Here is a 27,595-nt window from a genome sequence, read left to right as displayed (position 1 = left end):
GGAGAACGGAAAAAAGACGTCATGGGACCTGAATGAACCGCATCTCTCGTATGAGTAGATTTTCATCCTCATTCAACCACTTCGAGAAAAGTAACTCAACATTTTGTCCCCCAAGATGAGCCATAAAACATAAATCCACCCCGCACCCCTAACCCCTAGTTGGATCACTAGTGTTGCAACTACCCTTAGCATACGAAAAGGACCCAATAGTGCGAATTGGTTGGTCAGTTATATTGTGAAAATGGCTTCCAGACATCAAGGGCAAATTCGTGACACACCGGAAATTATAACATCATTTTCGTCTTTCCCCAATATGCACATGTGCACGTTGCTGCCTCAATTCTGCAATGTACATTTACCCCACGATTCTGGCTTGGCTCCATGCATACCTGAAAATCATACAAGGCCATCTCCATTTTTGTGATTGGGGCAGGTCGAAAAAAAGTACCCACACTCCCCATTCCACTTTTTATTCAATCATATCAATGTGTTAATGACAATGCTGGGAAGAGATACGGTCGTGTCGCCCTATACAAGTACCTGGCACTCGTATGGGATTGGTGTGCTGCGTGTTATGTTTTTCAGATTCTTATCGAGCCATAGAGACCTTGTACAAGTATTAAACTCCGGGATGATGCGTGGTGCTAAGTGGTAGCCAAGTCCCCACGGGGTTTGACATGGGGCGCAGAGTGGGGCCGTTCTTTGTCTAAGGTCACGTGATGGCATAGGTGGGTGCGTTGTCATCTCAGACAAATGCCGTTTATGGCTGGTTGAACACTAATGACGTTTGTCGCACAATGGACATTGTTGTAGGAATGAATGAAGAGCCACAGATGTGTGCTGACCACAGAGGAAGGCTATGGAAGACCTATTGCGTTTTGATGCTTGTGGCTATATATTTGACCCAGGGGACCAATCTAATCTTCTATATTTATTATCTCCGGAATAAATAAGCTGACAAATGGCCCTATGATTCAGGAATTTACTCATTTTTCGTCATGACGGGTTCGAACTTACAGCAATATTTGAAGATCACGTGAAAACTTTATGACTGGGTGGGGTAATGCCATACATGCCACTCGATGATGTGAACGCCTTGTCTAGCTGTGTGTCACTGTTTTTAGATTCCTTGACTTAGTCGATTATTTAACGATTTTCGTTGTTGTAAAAATGTTCCACATCTCCTTTTTACCCCAACTATCGTACATACATGTGTTTTTATACCCATGTTTTCAATTTAATCAGTAAATAATTTATTTTCGATAACCGCTGATCCGCGTTATCCGCGTTCTGACCCAAACCCTTCCTCCCTCCGAGAATTCTCCGAAGCTTGTCGCACACATCTCGGGACACTTCTAGCCGGCATATTGAGCACAATTCTCTAAAAGCCTGCCCAACAAAATATATTCGTACAAGCAAAATAATCAGGGGTGAGTCATTTTTTCAGGAAGTAAACACTTTTCACCACATTATTTGCTAGAAGACAAGGGAGAGTCGGACGAGTGGACGAAAGAGACCGACGAAATTTCATTTCGTGAGACTGGGCCCAGGTCATCAAACTATTCCCGACAAGGCTGCAATTCAAGTACGATGCGGGTATGTTACTACATGTATTTAATGTGTGGTGCTTGTAGAAATTCCAACTGCGTGTGGTTCTGAAGAAGCCATCCACAACTATGGCCGTATATTGCATGTGTGTGCTTCTACTTGTACTTCTATTGTATCCTACAAGTAGTATGATATGACACCATAACGGGTGTCATACAACGCATGTACCAAGAAATGCAATGTTCTCGTATCTGGGATGCTCGGAAAATCCATACATTACCAGTTGAAAGTGAAATTGATTATGTTACATAGGCGTATGTCCTAAGGAGTCCACAGGACTCCTTCACCTCTCTTGACGAAGTCAGGATCTGATGGTCTCTGCGCATTACGCTTTTTGCCTGGGGTGCCGTGTGAGGATGGGGTACCACGGTCCATATTTGCACGTGATCTATTTGCGGACCGGGGCTCTCCACGTGACTTGCGCGTCGGGGTACCACTGGTAGAATTGCTATTCTTGGTGGTCTTGGATGGTGCAGTGTTGGCTCGTCTCTGCTTGGGAGGTTTATTGGGAGTAGTCGTTGAGATGCTCGCAGTCGTCGGCTCGGCTGCTCCACTACTTGTAGCTCCACCAGCTGTTTCATTGATACCGTCATAGCCCTCCACTCGCAGTACCTCTTTTAGTTGTCTCTCCACACTCTTTATGTCGTCTGTTTCTGCAACATCACCTTCATCTAGGAAATCGAACGAATTGAAATGAGAAAAGTCATTCGTGTCTGCCTGACCACAGTTCGATGTCACTGTACGTATGTCTTCTCCAAACTCAGGTGTAGAGTTCTGTGCCGGTGTGCCTGTCAAGGAATTTGTGCCTTGACTTAAGGTGGGACCAGTGTCAGGGGCGTTTTTGGACTGACCAAAGCCTGTCTGGTGCGTGTATCCTTGGCTAGGATAGGCGTGATTCCCGTAGTTGTAGTTGCTATTGTAGTAAGGGTCATACGGGTCCCATGGTCCGATGGAGTAGTCCATGCCAGTGAAAGGGTCCACCCCTGGCATATTAGGATAGACAGGAAAATTTTGAGGCGGTCCAAACTGGCCGTAGGCGGAATAGTTGTGGTTCATCATATGGCTTGGTGGCACAGGAGGAAATCCAAGTCCTACTCCGCCAGCAGGTTCTTGTTGAAGAAACCCTGACTGTAGTGCCATATCATTCCAGCCTGAATTAGAGTCGCTCCAGATGTTATTTCCACCAGCTAGAGGAGGTGCAACGGCAGTGTGTGCAGTGGGTGGAGGTTGTTGAGGCGAGTTAGTGGGGAGAACAGCCTTTGAGGGACCATCGTGTCCATTTCCCCCCGCAGATGTTGACGAGACCTTAGCGGAAACAGGAATGTTTGTGCTAGTGCCTCTTTGGTTGACTGGCTGGGTAATTGTCTCTGCCCCTGCTGCTCTAACTCTGCGTTCTCGCACCCTCTGTCTGTACTCTTGTTCAACCTCCGCAGGCGAAAGAGATCTGATTCCATAAGCCCTGCACCATATGCTGACAAGAGGATCTTCTGTAACAACCCACCAGTTGCGAGACTCTTCCGTGGATTTGCGCCAAATGGCGCATCGTATGAAAGGCTTTACACTACCCGGACATTCGGTGTTAGAATTCTTGCTTCCCATCTCTGTCTCCTTCATAGTAGCGTTGTTGATCAGGTTGAGCTCTTCCGGTGAAGGCTGCTCCACAAGATGAGACTGGCACATCTTCCACGGCATGAACTCGTCATTATGCTGGATAATGAGTTTCCCAGGGTTGGGGTGATCTGCCCGGGTGTTATTGGAGCGAACCCATTCAATGTAGCTGATCGCTCCACGGGCGTTCATGTTGAGCGGTAGAAATCCATTCTTGCGCTGATCCAGTACCTCGAGGGTCTTTTTTGGGATCAGAATGGTTGCAGCACGTTCCTCCAGCCAAGTCTTGACATTAGGAAGGCTCGAGGAACACAATACGGACGCATCAATGACAAGGGAGAACCGTGTAGAAACAGCAGAACGAGTCTTGGACTCGAGCTGAGTAATGCGAGATTGGAGGTCGTGCGACCTGAGTTGGGATGCTAGGTTCTAGATTAGTCTCGAGTAACGGGAGATCAGCGATGGAACGTAAGGCGATCTGATTTACCACATTATCTAAGCCACAGCGTGGTTTGTCAAACACCAGTTCAGCTATAGGATTGCAGCAGATCTGTCATCAGTTCCATGTGAGAAGTCAACTATACGGCAAACGTCACGGAACTTCAACTGTAGGTAGCTGAGCTCAGGACATCAGACGTAACACGACAAATATGTTTAGTGTGTACCAAACTCCAGGTTCTGAAGACACTTCCATCTATGACACACTTGTTGCCAAGAATAAATCGCTTCATCACTCCAATACTCACTTTTCTGCGGCTGTGCGCATTATGCTCTTCAAAACCATTTAGATCACGTGAAGTCATTTCTCCATTTCACGTGACTGGCTGTATATATGGTCGTTAGCAGCACAGGCTTTCGTTGGCTCCTTGAGTATCAAAACAAGGTGATCTTGTTTGGTGAATATGCCACTAATTAATGGTTACTGAGAATGTTTGTGTGTACTTGCTAATTAGAGTTTTAAGACTGCGGTGAACTTTGTACAGGTTATGAGTGATGATTCTCGACACAACTGGACAAGTTCATGTCAATCATCTTGAAGAAAAGCTTACAGGTTACGTCACTTTGAAAATACATTCGATATTACAGCATGGATTACAGCATGATATCTAGAAGTCTTATGCTGACTCTCACCAAGAATGTTGGTGAAAGGTCTGAGTATCACGGAAACCCAGGATTTTTAGCCCGTAATGCTACTACTTGTAATATGTACATTCTACAAGTTGAGATTATCCTGTTCTCTACAATTCACTTCAACTCATTCACTATCTTAGAGGTATATGTTGCTGTATTGATTTGTTGCTCTTGCCCCTACGCCTTATTGTTTTTGTTTTTATATTCTCGTTATTCTAGAGATTTTATTTATTTATTTATTTAATCACATAGTGATGTGACACTATACACGGCAGGAGAGAGTCCCAGAGTCCATGTTGTAAGTGCGGAGAACACTCAATTAACCCGTCCATCATCATTTCGATCCATAGTTGCCATGCTCGTTGTTTTGATTATTACTCAAGTATTATGCAGTATGTACCAGGTACAGCATAATGTATTACCACGCATCTTTGGGAGGAATGCTTAGTCACAGGTCGAAACTAAGGATGGACGCTCACTCCAGGCTACAGTAATATCTGACGGTTGTCGTTACAAACTTGTCAATGGACCGAACGCAATTGTGGTTGGTCCATACTGATCCCCTCCACTCCGCCGTTTTTGTCACCCTTTCGCATCCGGAGTCAACCCACTCCACTCTTGGAGCCTGCTCTGGAACCGACCCAAATTGAAGTTACCAGACTAACTCAATCCCTGTGGTGCTTTATGCTTGTGAGCCGTATATGCGCTACGCACAGTCCACTTTAGTCATTTGGACGCCCTTTTCGTAGTGATGATCTCTGTGGTTGCCAAAAACAACCATGACCGTATCTTGCGAAACAACAGGTTGGGCAACCGTTAGGTAAGCAGAGTTCGCAGTTCCCCTTGCAGCCATCCCATTTGGGCAAATAATATCCCTTTTACAACCCAAATAATATCTGAAACGCCGCTGAAAGAAGCAAATATTATAATAAAACAGCCACTGGAAATAGCTCACTCCAATTCAGCCCATCCGACCATGGGAACTGTCAATCAGGGGTAAAAATAAAATACACAAATTGGGTGGACTGTCTGCCCCACACCACAACCACGTTAAGACATCTGGGCACATAGCCTTGTGTGAAACGCTCCTAGTCTGAAGTACAGGTATCGTAGTGAGTACGATAGATTTAATATTTCTACTACGTCTTGGCATTGGTCGTATATGAGGTGAGCTATTTAATGACATTTCGTCACGTGTGTCCTCGTATCACGTCTTCTTTCAACATGGAGGCGTTTCCCCCTTGCGTCAGACTACTTTTTTCCTAGTGCGGCCCTCTGTGGTGTCCCATGGCAATGAGTTGGGGCGCAAAGAAAGTCAATAGCTTAATCCCACACCCACGCGTCCATCAGGGTTGGACAATAATGAGAATAATCATAATATAACATGATAATATTGTACGAATTGGGGACAAATGGTGTTATATCCACCTCCACGTCGTAACCTAGGCCTCAATTAGGTGTGGATGGGTCCAATACTCGGAGAACAGAGGGTTTCGGTGGGTCAACATACGTCAGCAGAACCCACCACCACATATATTTCAACAACCTTAGTCTGTCGTAGCAATCATGCTGGCAGCAGCGGTTGTGTGTACCATTGCATGTACGTACTGGTACATACTATTCTCGTACATAGGGCATCGACATTTTCCTGGAAGCAGCGACAACAAACCATAGAGAAAACGAACCTGCGGGAGATTTATATGCTTTTGTGTCATGTCTTGTCATGTCTTTTACTTGTACCGGCTTTTATTTCGCATCTTACGTTCTTTTGACCTCTCTACAGCCCGCAATATCGTAGCTGTGTCGCACACTTTTGATTGCCACCTGTGAGCCTTCGGTCGCTAAATCTGCTGCAGCTTCTCGCACCACCACAAAAAGTGAAAAATACACGCGCCACGCGCATCTACACGCGCATTTACTTTGTGTAAAAAGCACACACACACAACATGTCAGTTTGCCAATAACATGCCGAGGTGGGCTAACACGAAAGGGATAATTGACAAAGGAAGGGTTGATACGGCATGGTATCCAAGAGGAGAGAAAAAGGCAGTTGTTGGTGCCGAAACACCAGGGCTAGTTTAACGGCATTTATCTATTTTTTTCCTATTGGTCCGTTTTTGAGGGTAATTAATAGCTGTCTGTGGTCAACTCAGCAAGTATTATATGTGGGATGCACTTAGTTGTGTGCGTAGGCCCGTTTCTAGTGTGTGTGAAAACGTCGGATGGAAATATTCGGTTCCGGCTGGTCTCAAAATTAGACCCATGGTCTTGACGGAAAATTTTCACTGCGGCGATATAAAACAAGAGCAGCTGTTGATTGGGGTAATAGTTATACCATCTTCTTCCACGCACTTTGCCCACCAAAGCTGTCAAAACAGCTTTTCGTTTACTCCTCTACAGCTTCCATGAACCTCCCCTTCCTCGACGAGATATTGAGCTTTGCGAACACTGTAAAAATAAAGTTCCAATATGTTGCCAGAGTATCGGCCTGACATGTGTGATGCAGAATGATGGTATGCGATAACGAGGTGGTCAAGGAACGCTAGGAAAAAATACAGGCAGGTGGCAGAATCTGTGTCATCTGCGAGAAGAATCTCTTCCATCATTTCCTGACCGGAGATCTCAAGTGCTGTGGGCTAGTACAGGGCTAAAATTATCACATGGTTCTAAACACGAATATACCCGACCCGTCACATCCCTCCCAATGTACATCACAACCAAGGGATAACCCCTTGCCAGCAAAACGCCCATCCAACTTGGAAACCCTAACCCCAAAACCATTGGTTCCCCACAGCCAGCCCATCCTCAGAGTGTAATTTTCGGTCCGCATGGCAAAACCAATCTGTTGTCAAGGTGACGGATCAAGACGAAATCCTGAGATACCAACATTCTGTTACCGGAAAAAGTGGCATTATAATCTAGGGGCGCTCTTGAGCAATCCTATCTAATTATCTCTCCCATTGGTGGCTCAATGGTCCTATTACGGACTGGCCAAAATATCTTCGTTTCAACGTCCAACAAATAGAGTTCGGGGTGGGCAGAGATCTGTGAAAAATGGTTGTACCTGTATCTCGGCTTTGAGAGGAGATATTCGCTCGGTCAAAACGGTCTTATTATATTTTGGGCCTCGACTTGGTTTCCTGTGATTTTCGGCTTAATCGCATCAGTAACAGTTCTCTTTTGAGAGACCGAATCTACCTGCCCCTTCACACAAAACCCACACTGCTAACCCTCGCCCTCGGATTTAAACTCTTGATGCAGTCCGCCCTTTGGTGCAGTCTTGGTTTAAGTGATTGTGCTTGTGTTCTTTGCTGGCCCCTTCTTTTTATACCGTCCTGCATCCTCCCAGCTCCTACTTTTGAGTGCTGCGTACGAGATTGTCAAACATCTCTTGACACAAAAACTTACACCCACCTCTTCTTCTTGCACTACCTTCTCTTCATTTCATTTTTCAGCATTATTTATTTCTTCTTGCACACCGAATCAACCAACTCACTGTGACACTCATCTAGGAAGGAACATTCAACATTCATTCACGACCCTCAACGGCATCACATCATTCATTTCCTACAAGACCACAAGCACACCACACAAAAACACTCCCACTTCGTGTTGACCGCGATCTTGACAATCCACCTTTTTCATTCATAAAATTGCATTTGCATCAATGGCCTGGAGCTGTAAGTATTTTGGTTTTGAGGGAGGAACAGGATGATTCACACGTTTGGCAGGTTTCCAGCCCAAGCCGGTGAGAAATAGTATCGTTGGACTCTTCGTGGGTTCCTCTCCTAAAGCGAGACCTATTTTGTTCCCTCACTTGTCTAGTCGAGCTGGCTAAATCGTGGATGCAAGGTAACTTGGGCAGGACAGGCTGTGTGACACTAAATTCTGCAGCTGGAAAATACAGGGAGCCGTATTTCTGATGCAGCAGAAAATGTCAATGACTTTATGCGGGTCTGCTTTCGGGTGGGAAAAAAAACTTGCACAGCGTGACCTACCCTCTGAAGACGATATGTTTGTCTATATGTCTCACCGGATGGTGAGAAACATGACGAGACATGGAATCATGCAAGGGTATGCATGCGTGAAAAGTTTATTTAGGGTTTTGGTGGTAATAAGAGGGGGGGAAAAGGGGATGCTCAGCAGACTACTCCTAGAGATGAAAAAGCGACATCGACTACAAAAACTGTGTGGTGGGACCATGACGATAAAAGGATCTCAGGTTGCAGTGTTGACATGACTTTCTACAGTGCACTATACAGTGTCTACATACTGCATACACCCTTGCATTGCGTTGGCCTGGATCTGATTCAACCCGACACAATCGCAGCATTGACGTCACAATCATCATACTAGCACCATCATCGTCGTCGTGATCTCTTGGACTCGTTCCTGTCGCACTGTCAGACACGTTGGTGTCCCTGTCACTGACGCTGGCTGTGAGTAACCCACCCCTAGTTGCCGCCACCTAACCCCATATGCGTTTGTCACTGCCTCAACATCGCCTTCATCACACTGCTCAAGTAACATCCTCGTGAACACACACTAACCCAGATTGCTAAACGACATGTTCATGACACCTTCCCAAACTACTATGCAAACTCTTTCGGAGTTTGCTGATCGACACGCATTCCACTCCGCCTCCGACTCTGTGGCTCTCTACCACTCTATCCCCCAACACCAGCGCCCTGCCCAGGCCACACTGAAGCTTCGTGAACGGGCCTTGTCTGCTGACAATGAACACGAGTACGCCGACGACATGATCGCACACATGCACATGCTGGAGAAGGCGTACAGCTGCGACACAGACATGATGCGTCAGCAACCCCACGTGACCTTTGCAAACAGACGAGAAGCTCTGGAAGATGTGGTCAATTCACACAGATACTTTGACCTCTCTTCGGATACCCTTTTCACTGCGGTGGCTCTCTTGGATCGGTACACCAGTAAATGCATTATTGTGGATGGCTACTACCCCCTTGTGGCCCTGGCTGCCCTATGGATCGCAGCCAAGTATGTTGAGAGAAAGGTCGCAGTCCCTACTCTCGACCAGCTGCACCGTTTGCAGCCCGCTTACTCCAAGCGTGAGTACCTCCAGATGGAGGGCTACATGCTCAACGTCTTGGAGTGGTCTGTCTCCGCACCCACTGCAGACGCGTTCCTGGACATGTTCATTGGTACCACGGATCCCATTTTCGACGACAAGTTCCGAACACTTCGTCTGTTTGGCCTGTACCTGTGTGAGTGTGCTCTTTTCAATGAGCAGCTCATTGATGCTCGAAAGTCGTCCGTGGCCATGGCAGCTCAGCTGCTCGCCATGTACTACACTCATGGTATCCCAGACTATCCCGTGTCTCCTCGTCCAGACGTCAACTTCATTATTAACCAGCTTGAGACCCAAGCTGTCCCCGCATGTATTCAGTCAAAATACGCCTCTACCAAATTCGAGTTCATGCGAAATGCAATTGGGCTACGAGGTGGTGAAACCCCCGACCCTGAGGATGTCATGATGACTCCTCCCGTTACTCCTGAGCGAAGTAAGCGATATGGCTTTGTTGGTGCCCAGAACCAACCCCAAACCCAACCCCAAACCCAGGCCATCCCCAAGCAACCATACGACTATGGCTACAACCAGGGGTACTATCATTCCTAAAAAGTTTCAAAAAAGTCCATCGGAGATACTTATTTAGCATAATATATTTATTGCATCCATCCACTGCTTCGTATTTGTAATTTGTGTTCTTTTTGCCTCAGAACCTCGAGACTCTGGGCCAGATCACACAATATACGTCGATATCAAAAATGTTGGAGTGCCAAGCTCGTATAAAAATACTCTATCGACGGGGAAAGATGCTGGTGGGCGAGGGGTGGGAGAAAAATCTTCAGTGAGTGCAGAAAATGATGGGTCGTTCTTCTCCTGAGACGAACTACGCTCTGTGGATAGACTACTGCTTACAGTGGTAGGATATTTTGTTTCTCTGCATGGTGCTGTTACTGTTGGAGGTCACTCTTACCAGCCATGACGTCATGCACAATATGACTCAGGTGCATGACTGGAGTCATTTCCCACAGGATGCTTAAATAATAAGGTTCAATTTGTAATGGTAGGGTAAGCCATTTTCAGCCAATCATGCGGGCTGAAACTAGATAAGCATTGGACATCGAAGCCGTGCATAGAAAACTCACCAGATGGGATGATGTTGCAGATGAGCAGATAAATGTGCACACTGCTGAGCCGTGAGAGAGAATGCCGGGTTGCCGCGCAAAAATCACGGATCACTCCGGATGAACGGGGGATAATTGGGGGATGATTGGGGGATGATTGTGGGATGATTGGGGGAGGATATTTAACGGCTCGGTCGTATCGAAACATTGATTCTATGAGTTTCACTTGCAAGTACATTTTGGACACTGCAAAATAGAGTCAGGTCTGACTCTCGTTGTTATCTTGCGCAATTAACTCTAATTGTACTGGACTGGTACATACTGTAGCGATCTTGTGCGATTTTATATTACAGAAGTGACTGGCGATGGAGTGCTGGGTGGTCGTGTCACGGAGATTTGCCTTGTCTCGACCTCTGGTTTGCAAGTTGACTACTTGTAGTTTAGTCTTTTTTGAAGGCTGTCTAAATCACTTGTATGAGTCTACTACTTATAGTGCCGGTACAGTATGTACAGTACTCGTACTTGTACTTACTCTGTAGCGAGATGAATGACTTGGAGACACTCAAGGTCTCTCGGCACTCTTTAGAGTTGATAATTGCTGGACACATGCTGAAACGATGATGTTTACAGATAATCCAAAGCACGTGACCTGACGGAAGCAGGCGAGTGGTTGTGCAACACTGAGAGAGCGACTCTCAAGACCCGTGGAGCTGTCCGGGCAGAAACAAGAGTAGCAATTGGCTGTATTCCCGTATTATCTACTCAAGTTACAACTCCGGCTTGTTGGTTTTGTGTTAGATCACAATAACTGGTTTTTTACCACCAGAAGGCCATCGATTAAGGACCCAAGTACTGTACCAGAATAAGTACAAGTATGTACGTACAGTATGTACTTGTACGATGTATGTACACTGTGCACTTGAAGAATTGTCCCTGAGAAATGCCACTTGTGCTGCAGAAACTCATGTCAATGGAGAACCCGTACTCGTTGTCAGAGTCGTGTATTTTTCGGTTTCCATTTTAGTATGGCGCACTAGATATCTACTTTGGGAAGTGACTTCTTTTTCCCTTTTCAATAGCGACCTTAGACTGAAAAAATTGTGTGCTAAAATTGAACAACCTTGTCTCCCCAGTTTGGCTCAGCGTTTTGTCTCATTGGAACCTTCGGTGGATAGTTCTGAAATCTGGGGGTCTTACCACCAGTATAATACGGTAGATAGTGGATATTTGCTGGAGCTGTAGGAAATACCACAAAGACATTTTTTGTTCTGAAAGTTCTAAGGTGTATATGTGACAGAAAATAATATTTAGGAATGCGCAAGTCCCAGTGTTAGTCTCAAAGCGTTGTGTGCTCCAGCCGATGTGGAGCTCAATCTGTACAGTCGCCTTCCCCCTAATTTTCTTTTCCTGCGTCATAAAAATAGCCTATGGTGGTTACCCGGCCCCAACGCAAATAGACATGTCGTTAATCTCATTGTAGAGAATGCTATTTAAGGTTCAACTCACCCTTTGGGTTAGTCTCAGTGAGAAGCCAATTCAAGTTCCAGATTTTTATAAGGAGACAGACGGACTTGTACGGATTCCATAGATCGTTTTTTATATACAGTCTCAATGCAACCTGTTCAATGTATAGTATAGCCCTTGTATGTATAAGTTGAAAACGGGTTTTTCCCTTCAGCATGTCTCAAGTCAACCGTATATGTGTCGGGGTGCACGCACTTGACTCGATCGGTTTATCAGGTTTGCAGCTACGGTTTCAGATGAGAGGCGCAGCAAAAGATCCCGTTACTGCTGGTAGACTAAACCAAACAGGATTCGAGCCAATGGCGGGAGCAACTAACTGGCAGGTATGAAGCACAGTCGTCTGCAAGTGTGATGGGACCTGTGGGGGGTAAGAGAAGGCATCTTCAACCCGCAGGATGACTCTATGGGGAGGGCGATAGAAGGACTCCAGGAGGGGACTAATTGCGTAGCAATCATGTGGAAGACTGAGGGGTACTTATCAATAGGGGGTCTGGCTCTCGGCCTGGCCTTACGGGTCTCTGCGACGTATGCGGTCCTCATGGTTTTTGGTTCTGAGGAATTATGGGTGGCTCTACTTGTGGTTGGAGGTCGAGAAACGAGGAACAGTGGCTACTGCACATATTGGCTGAAGAATAGGTCAATATTTAGAGTATTACCATCGTGAGGCTTTTACAAAACAGCCAGGGTATCTGTATTTCTTGGTTTATGACCTGGTCTAAGTGGGCCTTAGTCTAGAACACGCAACTTTGAAGAAAGAGCAGATAGCTGGAGAGCTATTCGTGCTACAGCTACAGCTAGATAACCAGTGGTGTCATGGGAATCAGCTGATGCTCTTAGATGACCCCACTGGTCACATAGAGGAATAATACTCCGGTTCTGGATTATATATGATACCCCGCTTAAGTTGTCACTTTATTTCGAATACGACACGACAAATAAAGCCTGCGAATACGACTCTTTCGTCGCAGATATTTCCCACCGGCTATTGCCAGCACGGTCGGATTCAATGTCTGGGTTAGACCCAATAGCTGAACATGTGGTATCAATAAATTTGTGATGACAGATTATATCCCATAACTGTGGTTTGGTTGCTATTTAGTTTAACATTGATGGCACTGTTACAATTTTCGTCTTTTCTTCCCTCCCCTGTTGCAATACAGAACATACTGTAGTGCGCGGTTCGATCGAACCCCCCCCACGTGTGGCTTAATTTCTGACAATCCTATTGATGCAATTGTGTGCATGCGCATCTTTGAGTTGGGTGGGCATTGCGAGAGAGCATGGGTCCTGTGAGTATCGAAACACACACAACAGGTCGGAGCCCGAGGTGGCAAAAAAGAGCGAGCTTAGCAAGAATTTATTATTTGGCCTTCAGGCCAAGCATTGCGCAATGCTACCTGAAGACCCTTATGTGGCCAAAGATCCTGCTTGCCCAACGTTGCACTAAAAGATGGGATTATCCTACTGTGCGTACATGCGCACCTGAGTCGGTCTACGGTATCATAGTGTGTGTACTGGCTGGCACACCACACTAAGTTACATACAACAAAGTTCTGGAGGAACCACCATATTGTCTATTAATAGGCTTTTAGGTTGGGTTCTGTTATCGGATAGACAGATTATCCAGTGAGAGGGGTTCATTGGAGGTAAGAGATTTTACATGCAATAGATAAGGTAGAGTATAGATATAAATAGTTATATATATTCGAGAGGTACTACACATTAATATCAACTTTTATTTGTTGTATCTGGAAAATCGGCCATTCTATGAAGACTTAAAAAAACATGAATCCCTCCTCTCACCCAAACTCTGAAAGAGCCCATGATATACACTTGTGTAAGTTTAGGACGTCTGAGGGGAATGATAATTGTACTTTGAGCACGTGGAAATTGATTCTGTTATTGTAGCTGTTCTGAGAGATATTGCTCAATTGTGAAAGCTGAATCCTTATCTGTGGCATGGCGAGAATACTTTTGACTGTCTCTGGTTCTCTATGGCTTCATGGAACCTTTTGAATCTGGCCTAGCCTTTTTTTTGCACACACAGCACACAGTACAACAAGCTTGAACCTTGTTGTAAGCGACCAAATGTTTGTATAATTCATGCGTCGTGCAGTTGCCTAAAACGTCCACATTTGCATGAGACAAAGAAAGTGAAATGTCTCAAGGGCGCCTTTATAAAAAATGGCTGATGGCATTTGAAGCGATATCTAAGCAGAACGATCTGGTCTTGGATTTCAGCATCAGACCAGCCATTTCCGACACATCACACAACCATGCTCGACAACATTTCCCAGGCCTGTATCGATGTTCTCAACATCACTAATGGTCTCACGGTCAAGCAAATGATCCACTCGATCGAAAGCAATTATCCAACTGTGGATTTGTCGCCTAATCCTTCGATTCTGGTGGCTGCTCGCATCAATTCTTACATCCGACGGCTGGAATTGGGCCAATTGGACACAGACTCCACGTTTGTGCAAAAAAAGCTGTCCGACAACCACCCCAAGCGAATGATCTACACCATCATTGACCGTCCTGAGCCTGAGGAGATTGAGCGGGAGCGACGAGAGAGGGAGAAGGAAAAGGAGCGAAAGAGGGAGCGAGCTGGAGGACGGGACACTGCGGATGCGACTTCCAACAAACGACGACGATCCTCTAACGAATCGATCAACACAAACAGCGAGGAGGCTGAAGAGGAGGAGGTTTCACCAATCCAGTCTACCTTCCCTAGCCCCTCGTCTCCTCTGTACATGACCTCCCCACAGCGATACTCATTCCACCTGCCGTCGGACGATGATCTCTCTTCTCTGGACGACTCTGATGATGAGGAGTCTCGTCTGGAGGTGTCTTCCACCGCGGCAACCACTCCTATTAATCAGGACGACGAGGATGAACAAGAAGAAATCAAAATGGCACCCATCATGACCCACGTGACCCCCAAGCAGCGTGGGCTCGACCAGACTCTTGCCCCTTCCCCCGATCTCTCTCTGGATATCACCAAACTCTTCAACCCATACTACGACACCCTTAAAGAGCCCCATCATGCAGGTATTGGTCATCTTGGCTGGATCAATGATGAAGAGGATGTTGGATGTCCCGAGGAGATGAGCCTAGGCGACCTGGAGGAATGGGTTAGATAGAGGACGATGAACACCCGCAATCACAATCTCACAAAATCATGAGCGGTTCTGTGCACTGGATGTATGGGACTTGGCACGATGACTCTCAACAGTCAACTAACAAACATTCCAAACTATTTATTAACAATGTATTCTATTTATATCTGTGGGTATCGTACTTGTGCTGTTCGAAGACATTATCGCTTTTGTTTTGTATCCTCACTTGTCAGCCATCACTCCTAATGGAATGGAATGTGACTAAATTTTTTTCCTGCACATAAATGACGTCACCGGTAGCAGCTATCAATGAAGCATGCTGGTGTGACAGTTCCAGACGGTGCGAGAATGTCTCAGATGAGAAGACAGGAGACAGGCTCCGCCACCAATTACGAAATCTACTACGAGTAGTACATACTGTGTCAGTACCAGGGCGAGTACGAGGGCGAGTACGAGTACTTCGTAGAAATCTGCAGAAGAAGACTTTTCCAGACATCAGTTCTATGGACCACCACAGCTACCGTGCATATTTAGTGTATCATACTACTTGTAGTCGGATGCTGTGTGTGTGCCGTTTCTTGGACACATGGTCGTCCCATACAATTAAAAGACGTTCTTGTCGCACTAAGAACTACACTTCCGCTGGTGGAAGCTGTCAAAAATTACGTCGCCAGGCCGATATCTGTCCGTCCTGTCACATCCAAATATGCCGATAAGTGTCAGAGCAGATAATATCAGCACGATTGCGACCCGAGCCAAGAGCTGGCGACCTGTGTGACAGGTTCCGGTCGCCACGGGTATCGTAACTAGAACGGAGCTGGCCTTCCACACGTTCGTCCCAAATGGGCAACCATGCGCCCTGAATTAAGGTTGTGGGTCTATTTTCCTACAGTACTGTAGCTCGAGGTGAGCGGGTAACCTGGTATTAAGGTTTATGGCGGTGTACAAAAACAGGTGACACTGAGGAGAAGGAGGAGAAGGAGGAGTTCGTGCAGAGCATGAAATTACGGATCGGATGAGGAGGTTATTGCAAGTTGGAATATCGAGTGGGTTGGTTCATTTTTGTGGCTTTCTGTGATCCCATTGTCACTATTATCCCCTTTCACTAGCACCGGTCAAGTTGGGCTGATTTAGGGGCCTTAGTTGGACTGCATATGCCCAACGAGATGCGGTGAAGAGACATGTCCTATTGATTCCAGTTGTGATTACTCGTGCTACTTGTACTTGTAGCAATCACCAAGCCATCACCTTGCATTCGGGAGCAAGTATATCAGGCGACATGACAAGTGTGTGTACGACGGCGCACTCGTATAACTTGAAACATCGTCAGCTTCTCAACATGCCAGAGCGCGCCGATGGGGCTTGTCATTCTAGGCCCAAGATATGACCACAAGTAACAGTCGAACATGACCGAGAAGTCCATGCATCGCTGCATGGAAATCCCTGCAATGCTGCCAATTGCCAATGTTTCTTTGTCTGCCTGTATGGCCAGATCTGCTCTGGATGTCTGCCTGCACAATCTAAGAGCATTGTGCGTTCGAAAATGTCGGGTCACTTGGCCGGGAAATCTTCCTTACGTCGTACAAGTAAGACCTGTATCGTCTCATGTCAATGCCGTTTAGAGCAACAACAAGCGATAAGGACGTACGTCGTAAGACAGAGGCCCGGTAGTCGAGTCACCGTACGGGAGGGGGAACCGGTCACATGGTGTCTCTATTCCGGTCTTTACAGCTCACTTGCCCAATTCTGCCGTCTGTCGAGACGATGAACGGATGTTACTCACCGAAGTTGTACTCCATACGAGTGCTCGTCAAGGTATGAACAAGTTGTACCAATTTCCGTCCAGCAAAACTTCAAAATACGCAACACCACACAGGACCACGAGTTGCATTTAATATGCACAACACCAAGACATAATCAGGTAGCGAGTACGAGTATGAGTACGAAAACACGACAGAGGAGAGACAAGATCGGTACCCTGTGAATAGCTCTACGTGATACCATAATATAATTCATGAGATACAGATGGAAGACTGCAACTCGCTGTTGCTGCGCCTCCACTGTAATCCATGCCTACACAGGGTCATTATACTACATACTGTACAAGTATGATAGCTACTTCACAGGCTTTTGGTGACATAATTCGTTAAATATTTACAGTAAACTTCTGAAAGAACAGGAACAGCTCAAATATGCCATCCATGCCTTACAATCCTCCTCTGGGTTTCATCAAGCCTCCAACAATATCGAAACTCCCTTGACAGGCCTTGAATAGCTCACTGACACCGAATCCCTGACCTGTAGACGAGTATTTTTGGGCTGTATTCTGAAGAGCTCGAGAGTTTACAAATCCGTTACAATCAATGGACCCGTTTTTGTGCAGCTCCTCATAGGCGTCCAACGCAGCTTGACGAATCACGTTTCCAGGGACCTCTCCAGAAGAACCCCATAGTCGGTTTCCAGGGGTGCTCGACGACGCGATACCGGAGTAAGAAGAATTCCAGGGATCAAATCGGTGCTGAGAGATTGGAAGAGTGGTTGAGGGTGGAGAAATGGGCTGACTAATGGGTTGTTCGGGTGGATTCACCAGACCGATACTTCCCACAGTGCCCACGTTTCCGACGTGTCCAATGTTACCCACTGGGAGGTTCACTTGACCTGGAGTCACAGGACCCTGGGATAGGTGGTTCATATGTCCAGGATGAACATGAAGGGGCTGCTGGTTAACCTGACCGGGGCTTCCAATGGTACCGATAGCACCAACAGGCGCAACATGGCTGATGGATGATCTGGGGGTACCTGGGCCTGGAGGCGGTGTGCTTGGGCCTTGTGCAGGTCGCAAAAGCGAGTCCAACAGCGTTTTAGCGTTACTAGTGGTACTTCCGGGGCTAGGGGTATGCCGTTCGGGAGTCATTCTGCTTGTGGGGTCAGGAGTGAGTCTGTCCAGCAGAATCTGTGATTGGGCCACGTGTTGAGTGAGACCAGGAGGAAGTTGAGGAGATGGAGACTGCGGCATCATTGCTACAGGGGCCACAGGAGCCGCCTGTGGCACAGGCTGTTGAAGACCTCCAAGAGAAGTACCCGGCTGGCTTGCAGGGATTTGAGTCTTTCCGGGAAGAGGTTTGGAAAGAGGAATTGACATGGATGCACGCTTTTCACGCTCTTCTTCCAATTTCTGCTTTTCTCGCTCCTCCTTGATTCTCTGTCGTTCTTTTTCCTCCTCCAATCTCTGCTGCTCTCGCTCCTTTTCAAGCCTCTCGTTTTCGATTCTCTCGGCCTCTAATCTCTCGTTTTCGATTCTCTCTTCCTCCAACCTCTCCTTCTCCCTCCTCTCATCCTCCTCCTGTTGCTGACGCGCTCTAAGTTCCTCCTTCTCCCTCTCCTCCTTTTCCTTGGCCAATCTCATGCGTTCTTCCATCTCTCTGATTCGAGCGAGTCGTTTTTCCTCCTTTTCACGGGCAAGTCGTGCCTGCTCTTCTTGACGGGCCTTCTGCTTAGCCTCGGAAGCGGCCTTTCGAGCGGCCTTTTCCCTTTCCTTTTCCTGCTGCTTTCGCTCGGCCTCCAAACGCAGTCGTTCAGCCTCTTCAGCTTCACGTTTCTCACGCTCTTCTCGCTCAGCGGCAGCCTTTCTTTTTTCCTCCTCCTTGATAGCCTTCTGAGCGCGCTTTTTCTCCTTTTTACGCTCTCGTCGCTGCTGATCACGGGCCTCCTTCTCAAGGTCTAATGTTTTCTTCTCCTCCTCCATCTGCTGCAGCTCAGCCTTGACCTGTGCAGCCACGCTCTGCTTGTAGGCATGCAAAACCCGCTGCTCAAACATACGAGCGGCAAATATCTGGAACATGCGACGTCCCTCCTCCATGCGCTGGTCAGCAGTAAGAGACTCCCCAGTCTGGGAATACTCCGAGGAGTAGTCCGAGTAGTCCGAGTCATTTTCGTACTCTTCATCGTCATTGTCGTCTTCCACCACCACGGGTTCCTCATCCTCTCCATCCCTAATTTCCTCAATGCGACCCGCCCGTTTCTCTGCCAAACGCTCCATCATTTCAATGAACTTCTTGCCGTCATTGGTCAGCAGATCGTCAGCCACAGATGAAACATCAAGGCTCTGCACATCTTCGCCCTCCTCAAACCCATAGGGTTCGTCCTCCTCAGTATCGCCTTCCTCGTCAATTTCCTTGCCCAGATTCTGTGGCAAAGGTCGAGTTGTTGCAGTTGTCGCTGGTGCTATCGAGAGTCGGTTGGTAGCCTCACTAAGCTCCTCCGTGGTGTTGCCGTCCTGATGCCCTCCTCGCAACACATCGTCAGCCTGGAAAAAACCCATGCTAGGTAGTGGCAACAATGGTAGGTCCTTGGACTCGGCCAGAGCGTCCAGCTCCTTGTAGTAGTCGGCATACAATGTTTCCAGCTCCTGTTCAATGGCCACGCGCTTCCGTCCACAAATGTCGCATTCACACGTGTTCTTCTGTTGGCGTTTCATCTTGTTCAACACCGCCTCTTTTTCCACCTGAACCAATTCCCGTCGCTGCTCGGACGTCAGAGAGAGCCAGAAATACTTGATAGTCTGTCGTTCCATGCTAGGCGAAAGCCCTGAAGCCGGAGACGGTGGAAAGGTATCATTGACCGACTTCTTCAGACGCGCCAACTTTTCAGCCTTCATCTTGGCTTCCATGACTCCGTGAACAATGCTGCGTTCATCCAGATCGATGCTGTCGATAATCACCTGCTGACCCTTTGACTTCCTCTTCTTCTTCTTTTTCGATTTGGGCTTGGAGTCGTCCGCACCCCACTCGAAACTCACGTTTTCCGTCTTGAACGTCTCGCGGGACTTGAGGTTGATCACCCGCTTGCCATCCTTGGAATAAATGGCCTTTTCCATCGTACCGGTGTGTAGCTGTGCTTTTTCAGTTGTCCAAGGCACATGGACTACTACTTTAGCTTTCATGGCGAAAACGAATCTTAGGTTTGGGAAGGTTCACCCGAAACAGATTATGAGCGGAGGCAATGGAGCTAGACTGCCCACCTCAATTCGTATCTGTCGAGCTGCGAGCGTCGGAAAAACCCCCTATCCAGTAACTACCAAGGTACATAATCCCTCATTGCAGGTCCTCTAACTCGTTAATAAGCAGCTAAAGAACCCTAATCCGCTCCCTACCTGACATATTGACCAAGGTCTCGTACCTCATGTGACCAGAGAGCGAAGTTAAGCAACAACAACAGCGTTATATGTGCTCGCTTTTGGGTCTAAAAGTTCAAAAATCGGCCACATAGTCCTTGTTTTGTCTTGCTGGCGTCAAATTGGATCCAGTGGCACCGTCACCTGCAGCTTCTGCAAAACCTGGAATTTGCCACTCTAAATTTTATTCAAATCAAATCTTCAAAAGTCGCTTTTAAATCGAGAAAAAAAAAATGAGTACTCTGGAAAAACCCAGGAATAGTGTGAGTGAATATAAAGATTCTTTATTACAAAACATTATGTATCTTCTTTGTCTGGGGGGCATTTACGCTTACTTTTATCTCATTCTGAACTACTATTCATTCCCTCGGGAAAGCTTACATAATCAACCCGATGCATCCATCCATGCATGACAAACCTTGATTATATTTTTATCTGGGTCAGGCATATCAGACCCGATCTCGACCGAAAGACACACAATAAAATGCGCTCCACGAGAGCCATATTGCGACAAGCGGGCAAGTCGAAGCGCTCAAAGCCTTTTAAACCCCGGAAAACCGAACCACTTTTGAGAGAACAATATCCTGCCACCAAGGATGGTCTCTTCAGACAGGCCAGCTACGTTGATCGGTTGAAGATGTACCTAGAAATGCGGATCGAAGACCCTCTACTTGCTGAAAAACGTGCCGGGCTAGAGTACGCCTGGAAACTTGCGTTTGACACAAATTACGTGCCTCTACCCAAACGAAAACATAAGGCGTCGAGTCTCAGCTCAGTGGTTAGTATCAGCCAGAAGGAACGAGATCTGGAGGAAGGATTGATGGCCCTAGCAAATCAGCAGGACCCTGGCGAAAACTTTCGAAAAATCCGAGATGAACTCGCACTACCGTCATACCAGGCTCAATGGGTGGGCATGGCTATCACCACTTACGAGGCTGAGGAGGCTATCAAGCCGTACCGGAGGGTTCCTGAAGGATGGACCCGAGAGAAGAATCTCGTTTCTCGAGATCACACATTTGTCAAGTCCTCACCCACCATTGAAGACATCAACCGCCCTCCGAGAGTTGGCGATCTTATTGACGTGTCTATCAAGAAGAATCTTTCCGAGATTGGTATCATTGGCGAGGTCTTATCATCTGGAGGATTCAACGTGATTATGATTAGTGGAGAATGTCGACACATCGAAGGCGGCGTGGCATTTAAGATGCCGTTCACCAACCCGGCTATTATGGAGCAATTTTCAATCACTGTTGATGATACACAAATGACCCACGTCGGCATCAGACCTGCTTTGGTGCAAGAAATGACAGAGTTCTTGCGAAGAGCCAATCTTGCGAAGACGAGAGTGTTGGATATTCTTCAGAAGACAGTCATTTCCCAAAGAGTCATCACTCTCAATGACCTGGTGGAAAGAATGTCTCCACACGTCGCTCTACACGACTCGCCTCTGACTCCAGCGATGATGTATTACGCCACATACCTCGCAGTTCGAAGCATTCCTGCTCGGTGGGTAATTGGTCCTGGTCAGGACTCTGCTATTCAGTTACTCTACATCAACGCCCTGGATGTCGCAGCATCGGAAACCGCCATCAACACTATCAGAGAAGGAGGATTAACTCTAGACAAGATTATCAGCCGGTTTGAAGATGTGCTTGCTGGTACTGTAACACTTGACTCGTTGCTCCTCACTCCTCAAGAGCGGGCAATATTGTTGCTCGTTAAGCGTTTCGCCCTTAGCGAGGTTTCACACAACGATATGGCTGCAAAAGCCAACGTGGGTGTATTTATGCGCAAGCTGGAGGATTATGGTCAGGTAATTATTACCCAGACATTATGCATGGAGTTCCTGCGTCGACTCGGGTACATTCCTGATGACATCAACCCCTGGAAGAAAGCGTTCAAGCTGCAGATCCCTTACCAGGGCTCCTCTGAGCAACAGGACGAGATTCAGACCATGTACGACAGGCTCACTAGCTCTGACTTTACCGAAGATCTTTCTGAAAAGGCTCGTGAAGACTGGGTTGGGGAGAAGAAGCGACCATTCTCACACTTTTATTGTATTGACGGTCCAGATGCTCACGAGATCGATGATGGTGTTGCTCTGGAGTCCCGATCTGACGGGTCCAAGTACGTACACGTTCTTGTGGCAGACCCCGCCTCATATTTCGGAGTCTCCAGTGATGTGGCCCATGCTGCCCAAAGCCGAGTTACCACCGCCTACTACCCTTCAGGTGTTGTAGGAATGTTACCTCAGGTCGTGCAGGAGTTTGGATTGTTACAGAAAGGAGCAGTTAGATCCTTGGTGATCTCTGCAAAGCTCAACGACAAAGCCGCTGCAAAGGATCCAATTGACATGAACAGTGTGGAGATCAGACTTACAAAGGTCGATGGAGGAGTGGGGTTGACTTATGAGCATGTAGAGAGTGTCTTGAACGGCTCACAGGAGTCTGAGCACAAGTCTGATATCAAGGACTTGCATGCACTTTCGTCTAGACTTCGTAAGCATCGAATTGAATCTGGAGCTGTCAACCTAGATGTGCCCAAGGTTCGGCTTAATACAGAGACAGGACAACTTGATCATGTGTCGGAACGCAACCCCGAAGCAACTCTTCTTGTCTCGGAGCTCATGATCCTCGCTAATTCTCTGGTTGCTTCGTTCGGTGCCAAACACAAGATCCCCCTAATGTACCGGTACCAGAATATGGAAGAGGAGAACAAGGGCACGCTTGAGTCGCGTGACCCTGTTACAGGTGTGATTCCTTTCCGAGAGGGAGTTTCCATGTGGTCTACCATTGAGATGGCATACATTTCAGCCGACCCCAAGCCTCATTTTTCTCTGGCTATCCCGATGTATGCACAGTCCACCAGTCCTCTTCGACGTTATGGTGATCTGCTCAACCATTTCCAGCTGCATGCACACTTGCAGGGCCAAAACCCTCCTTTCTCTCACTCTGATGTCCAGAAGATCATTCCTCACGTGTTTGCTCGTCAGCGAACAGTGAAGAAGGGACAGGAAGACATGGAGTCATACCGATTGAAGGAGTGGCTCCTCAAGCGACTGAAATCTGGAGAGCTCTATCCAATCAACTGGACTGGACTGGTGTTGGAGCCTAGAAGGCAGGAAATGGTGCGTGTAATGGTGATGGAGCTAGGTATGATTGCCGACTACCATCTAACCAACCCAGATGTCGAGTTGGGTGATATGCTTAAGATTGGCAAGATTGTAGATATTGATCTGATGGAGAGACAAGTTGAGGTGGCCGAAAAGTAGCTGTCTCGTGTAAATAGTCTGGATATGTATATAGTAATCGATTTAGAACTCATAGAAACAGGTTACTGTACATACAGTAATGGTGCAGTCACAGTATTCCTCTTGCTGTATCTTGGTAAATAATGACAGTAGTCCTACTGCGGGTTTGAAGAACAAAATGAGAAAATGTAGACTGTCTTGCGTGCAGAGAACTCGCGATGTCCACCAATGTTGACACGCACTGTGAGTGCGCAAACAAGATGTCAGGACACCGACAGTTGCGCCCGAGCGCCCATCTCCATCTCATCTCCAACATACAGTAGTGCCTCACAATAATGCGGTGCGGTAGTGTCTATATGAACAACCTGGGGTGTCTTCTCTCACATGTGAGTTTTTGGATCCGGGACGCTGGGTTGAAGTCTTTTTCATACGGAAAAATTCAGATTCATTCAATATTTCATATCAAAATGCTCCTGTTGTGGCCCTATTGCGGAGAAAGACGTTATTATTAAGCTCCCGGGCCCTTTTCCAATGCTGCTAGATTATTTAACGATACGAAACCTTCCTTTTGCACAGTTCGAGACGGAACTTTTGAAGACAGCGAGGGATCTGGGATGCCATGATGAAAGAATATGGCTGTTCATGGGAGACTCAATGTACCGTACAAAGAAGTGGGTCCATATTGGACCCACGCACACATACACTTGGCTTGTCGTTGAGTCATTCCCCCCCATCAACAGTCCATCGGGGGTCGTGGAACAACTGTACGTTACGGTCAGCAGGACATTGACCAGGTCATGGCATTCTGTCTCTATGAAAAGTTGTACGGACGTACTGTAGATGAAATAGTACTCCTGGTACTCGTCACACATTGCATCATTGTTCCTAGATCTACTGGCAGCCTTACCGGCGCTGTCGCTGCAATACTATCCAAGATTCGCATCCACGGTAATATTGGATAGAGCAGACACACTTATACCTCATCCTCAAGATATTTGGCCTATCAAATACAGGATTTTCTTACACATTCGAAAGTAGCCGGACTCAAGAGCGCTCACTCCGGTGTATGCCCGATACCTTTTGGTGAAACATGATGAACTCCTATATCACCTAAAATATGCACATCTACTAGCTCAGTCTTCCAAGGGTAGACAGAGGAGTCCACCATTTACCAGTTCTTATGCCTTGGATATTATCATAGACACAGCCATCAAGGAGACGCTCTCTGAATTCCGGAATGATCCCCGAATTAGTCAGCCGTATCTGTATGAAGGACTCCGTACAATGTTACGTGCAGTACGTACGAACAAAATCACATTGATAGGTGATAAAAGAAGCCCTACCATTCGCAGCCTATTGCACTTGTAGGTCTTGGCTCATTGCACTACAAGTACAGTACATACCGTACACTGGACTGTGCACTGGGATAGTCTGGAAGAAACACCGAGAATTACCACCGGGGAAAAACAAAGCCCCAGGAATCACGTGATCTATACGGGTGAGAATAGTCACGTGACTCACACGGGCCGGGGGCGGCTCTCACGAGGAGAAGAACAAGACAAATCAAGCTTCCCCCTGGTAGACTCTAATCTCCTTTAGAAATGATGTGTTGCTGTTGATGTCAAAAGTATGGGGCAAGTTGAGGTACATGTACTGTACCGAGATACAACTTCACAAGTGCGAGTATTGTACTGTACGTGCAGTACCTGACGTATGAGGCTAGATTACGCGAATAAATGATGAGAGGTTGGCAATACATGGAGGAATTTGTGTTTCTCAATTGTCTCGACAATCTTCCCAAATCTCTCCAGATCCAGTTGGGGTTGGGAGGTCGCCAATTATGACAAAAAAACGCGGTACATATTTTGGTTTATTACTTATTCCGTTCTTGAGGAAAACCCGCACCTAATAAATCCGCGTTTAACAGCCGTAATAGGAAATACCCAAAAAAGAAAATGAAGCTGCGTTCTTGAAAGATATTACAAAGAGACGGGATGTAATCTACTTGTACTACTGTACTTGTAGTAGTACCAAGACGAGGAAAAATGAATTGCTGGCATTCTGTGACGTGGCAAAATAAATGGGGAAACTACGTGACATTTTCTCAGAGTTACTGTACTGTAAAAGTAGCCAACACTACAATGTTGTAGCACACACCCTATTGGCAATATCGCTGCAACCCCTGTTATAAAATATGGAGCTACAAGAACGCGGGGTACAGTATACCTTTTTTATTTTTTTTGTTTGCCTAACTCTAACAACTTGGCAACACACGCAAGAGAAATATCTCCTACTTTTCAGCCATTGACGAGTGAACCACGTACAGAGTAATTCATAGAACCAATGTGCTCAGCTATTACGAGGTTGCTGCACGATACTTGGAAGCATACATGACCAATGTACTGTACCGGTACATGTACAGTACAAGTATTGTGTTGCAATATGCGCACGTCCCTTGCATGTGAGAAGAATGGACGAGACAAAATCTACACAAAAAGGCAGCTACAATTAACGGTTTGGCATTAATGACTCATTGATTCAGTTGTGTTAGTTATTTTTATATGTTAGTATGTCTTTTTACCCCAGGTTCACCTTGTGAAGCTCAATGACCACCGAGTCCTCCTCGGTCAGAGACTCTGAGCTGTGTCTGTAGGTGTCTGTAGCGGGCTTTTGGAACTCGTAAATGTCGGTAGTCCAGCATCCGAACCAGCCGTTGGGGCCAGCAGAGATTTTTCGAACGTCGTGCCATCCCATTTCCTTAATCCACTCATCGTAAGGCCCGGATCCGGAAGGTCGCAGATCAGTGATTATGATATAACCTCCAGGCTTGCAAACACGAGCCATCTCTCGCAGAATTTCCTTCTGAGTGTCCCGATCGTATGACCGTAGAGCCCAGGGAGATGTAACCAGCGAAAATGTGTCCGTGGAGTAGGGCAAGTTGGTGAGCTCAGCAGAAGTGAGGGTCACGAGGTCGGTGTACTCCTTTGCCTTGATGTTGTTAATGATCTTTTTGAGCTGGCCCTTCTTCTTGTCATAGTTGTCCACAGCCGTGATTCCGTCAATGTGATAGTTGGAAGCCTTCTGTACCTCTCGCTTCTTCTTGCAAAGCTTCATAAGCGACACACCGGATCCACTGCCCACGTCTAGAATGGGACCAGTAAAGTAGAGGTCGTCGTTGTTTAGGATGGTGCGCCACACCTCATGGCGTCCACGGTAGTTGGCATGCAGAAAAACAGACTCCCAGGCGAGAACGGCTCGGTAAGGGGTCTCAAAGTGGTACTTTGTGGAGAGCTTTTCATTGTGGTCTTTGGGGTGTACTTTGATAGTCTGGTATTCGGAGCCGTGTAGAGGTGCTGTAATAGTGTATGTCTGTGTCATGTGATTGTGTGTGTGATGTAGTTTGTAGTGTTTGGTGTCAGTGACTTTTTGACTTCGACGTGGGGACACAGAGATATATATATATTCCAGGGCTCTCTCCCTCTCCATCTACCTACAGTACAAGAGGTTAGTGGTTTTGTGTCACAGCCTGCATGAGATAAAGTGGCGGTAATAAAGTTACCTCACAGTTCCACCACGAAGTTTGTTTGGAAGCTTAAATCGAAACCTAGTGCTGTCCCTCTTTTTTTTAAGGTGTTTGAGTAACGGTGCGGTGCAAGGTGCAAGGTGCAAGGCGGGGTAAAAAAGAGCGTAAAAAACCTGAAAAAGTCTGAACTCCGAATCACAATAGTAGGAGTACCATTTTCCTCCTTACTTCTCCCAAATAAGACACGTGATGCATTGTACTAACATTCATACAAGTTAATTTGGGTACTGCTGTAGCTATTTTAGTTCACAGGTAGGGTAACACTCGGGGTTTGACCGTTCTTTGTTATCATGTAAGAATGCACGTGACATAATACTGGAACGAAGAATGGCTCGAACTGGAAATCCAGAGACTGAGGAGTAAAAAAACAGGCACCATTACAAAATTCAAGTCTCTAGCATTCGATAGATAGTGCTGAAGAACCATTTCATCCT

At 46.8% G+C, this 27,595-nt stretch overlaps 7 protein-coding genes across 7 annotated transcripts; 4 read left to right on the top strand and 3 right to left on the bottom strand.

The window, feature by feature from the left end:
* Positions 1–1,869: 1,869 nt before the first annotated feature.
* On the bottom strand, positions 1,870–4,019 carry YALI1_C21401g (uncharacterized protein; the record flags this gene model as incomplete). Its single annotated transcript, XM_501855.2, has 2 exons — positions 1,870–3,645; positions 3,963–4,019. 2 exons carry the CDS (start codon positions 4,017–4,019, stop codon positions 1,870–1,872), a joined length of 1,833 nt encoding a protein of 610 aa, XP_501855.2.
* Positions 4,020–8,825: 4,806 nt separating this feature from the next.
* YALI1_C21353g (uncharacterized protein) lies at positions 8,826–10,000 on the top strand (the record flags this gene model as incomplete). Its single annotated transcript, XM_068282407.1, has 2 exons — positions 8,826–8,833; positions 8,902–10,000. The coding sequence occupies 2 exons, from the start codon at positions 8,826–8,828 to the stop codon at positions 9,998–10,000; spliced, it is 1,107 nt and encodes a 368-aa protein (XP_068138508.1).
* A 4,312-nt stretch (positions 10,001–14,312) lies between these two features.
* On the top strand, positions 14,313–15,179 carry YALI1_C21298g (uncharacterized protein; the record flags this gene model as incomplete). Its single annotated transcript, XM_501853.3, has 1 exon — positions 14,313–15,179. One exon carries the CDS (start codon positions 14,313–14,315, stop codon positions 15,177–15,179), a length of 867 nt encoding a protein of 288 aa, XP_501853.1.
* A 1,680-nt stretch (positions 15,180–16,859) lies between these two features.
* Positions 16,860–17,139, top strand: YALI1_C21272g (uncharacterized protein; the record flags this gene model as incomplete). Its single annotated transcript, XM_068282406.1, has 2 exons — positions 16,860–16,958; positions 17,002–17,139. 2 exons carry the CDS (start codon positions 16,860–16,862, stop codon positions 17,137–17,139), a joined length of 237 nt encoding a protein of 78 aa, XP_068138507.1.
* A 222-nt stretch (positions 17,140–17,361) lies between these two features.
* On the bottom strand, positions 17,362–20,097 carry YALI1_C21241g (uncharacterized protein; the record flags this gene model as incomplete). The annotated part of the gene is made up of 1 exon (XM_501852.3): positions 17,362–20,097. The coding sequence occupies one exon, from the start codon at positions 20,095–20,097 to the stop codon at positions 17,362–17,364; it is 2,736 nt and encodes a 911-aa protein (XP_501852.3).
* A 640-nt stretch (positions 20,098–20,737) lies between these two features.
* On the top strand, positions 20,738–23,599 carry YALI1_C21234g (uncharacterized protein; the record flags this gene model as incomplete). The annotated part of the gene is made up of 1 exon (XM_501851.3): positions 20,738–23,599. One exon carries the CDS (start codon positions 20,738–20,740, stop codon positions 23,597–23,599), a length of 2,862 nt encoding a protein of 953 aa, XP_501851.2.
* Positions 23,600–26,155: 2,556 nt separating this feature from the next.
* Positions 26,156–27,064, bottom strand: YALI1_C21171g (uncharacterized protein; the record flags this gene model as incomplete). Its single annotated transcript, XM_501850.3, has 1 exon — positions 26,156–27,064. One exon carries the CDS (start codon positions 27,062–27,064, stop codon positions 26,156–26,158), a length of 909 nt encoding a protein of 302 aa, XP_501850.3.
* Between the last annotated feature and the right edge of the window lie 531 nt (positions 27,065–27,595).

This window comes from Yarrowia lipolytica, chromosome 1C (genome assembly GCF_001761485.1).
Source record: "Yarrowia lipolytica chromosome 1C, complete sequence".
In the NCBI taxonomy this organism is placed as follows: Eukaryota; Fungi; Ascomycota; class Dipodascomycetes; order Dipodascales; genus Yarrowia; species Yarrowia lipolytica.
This window is presented reverse-complemented; position numbering and strand designations above follow the sequence as displayed.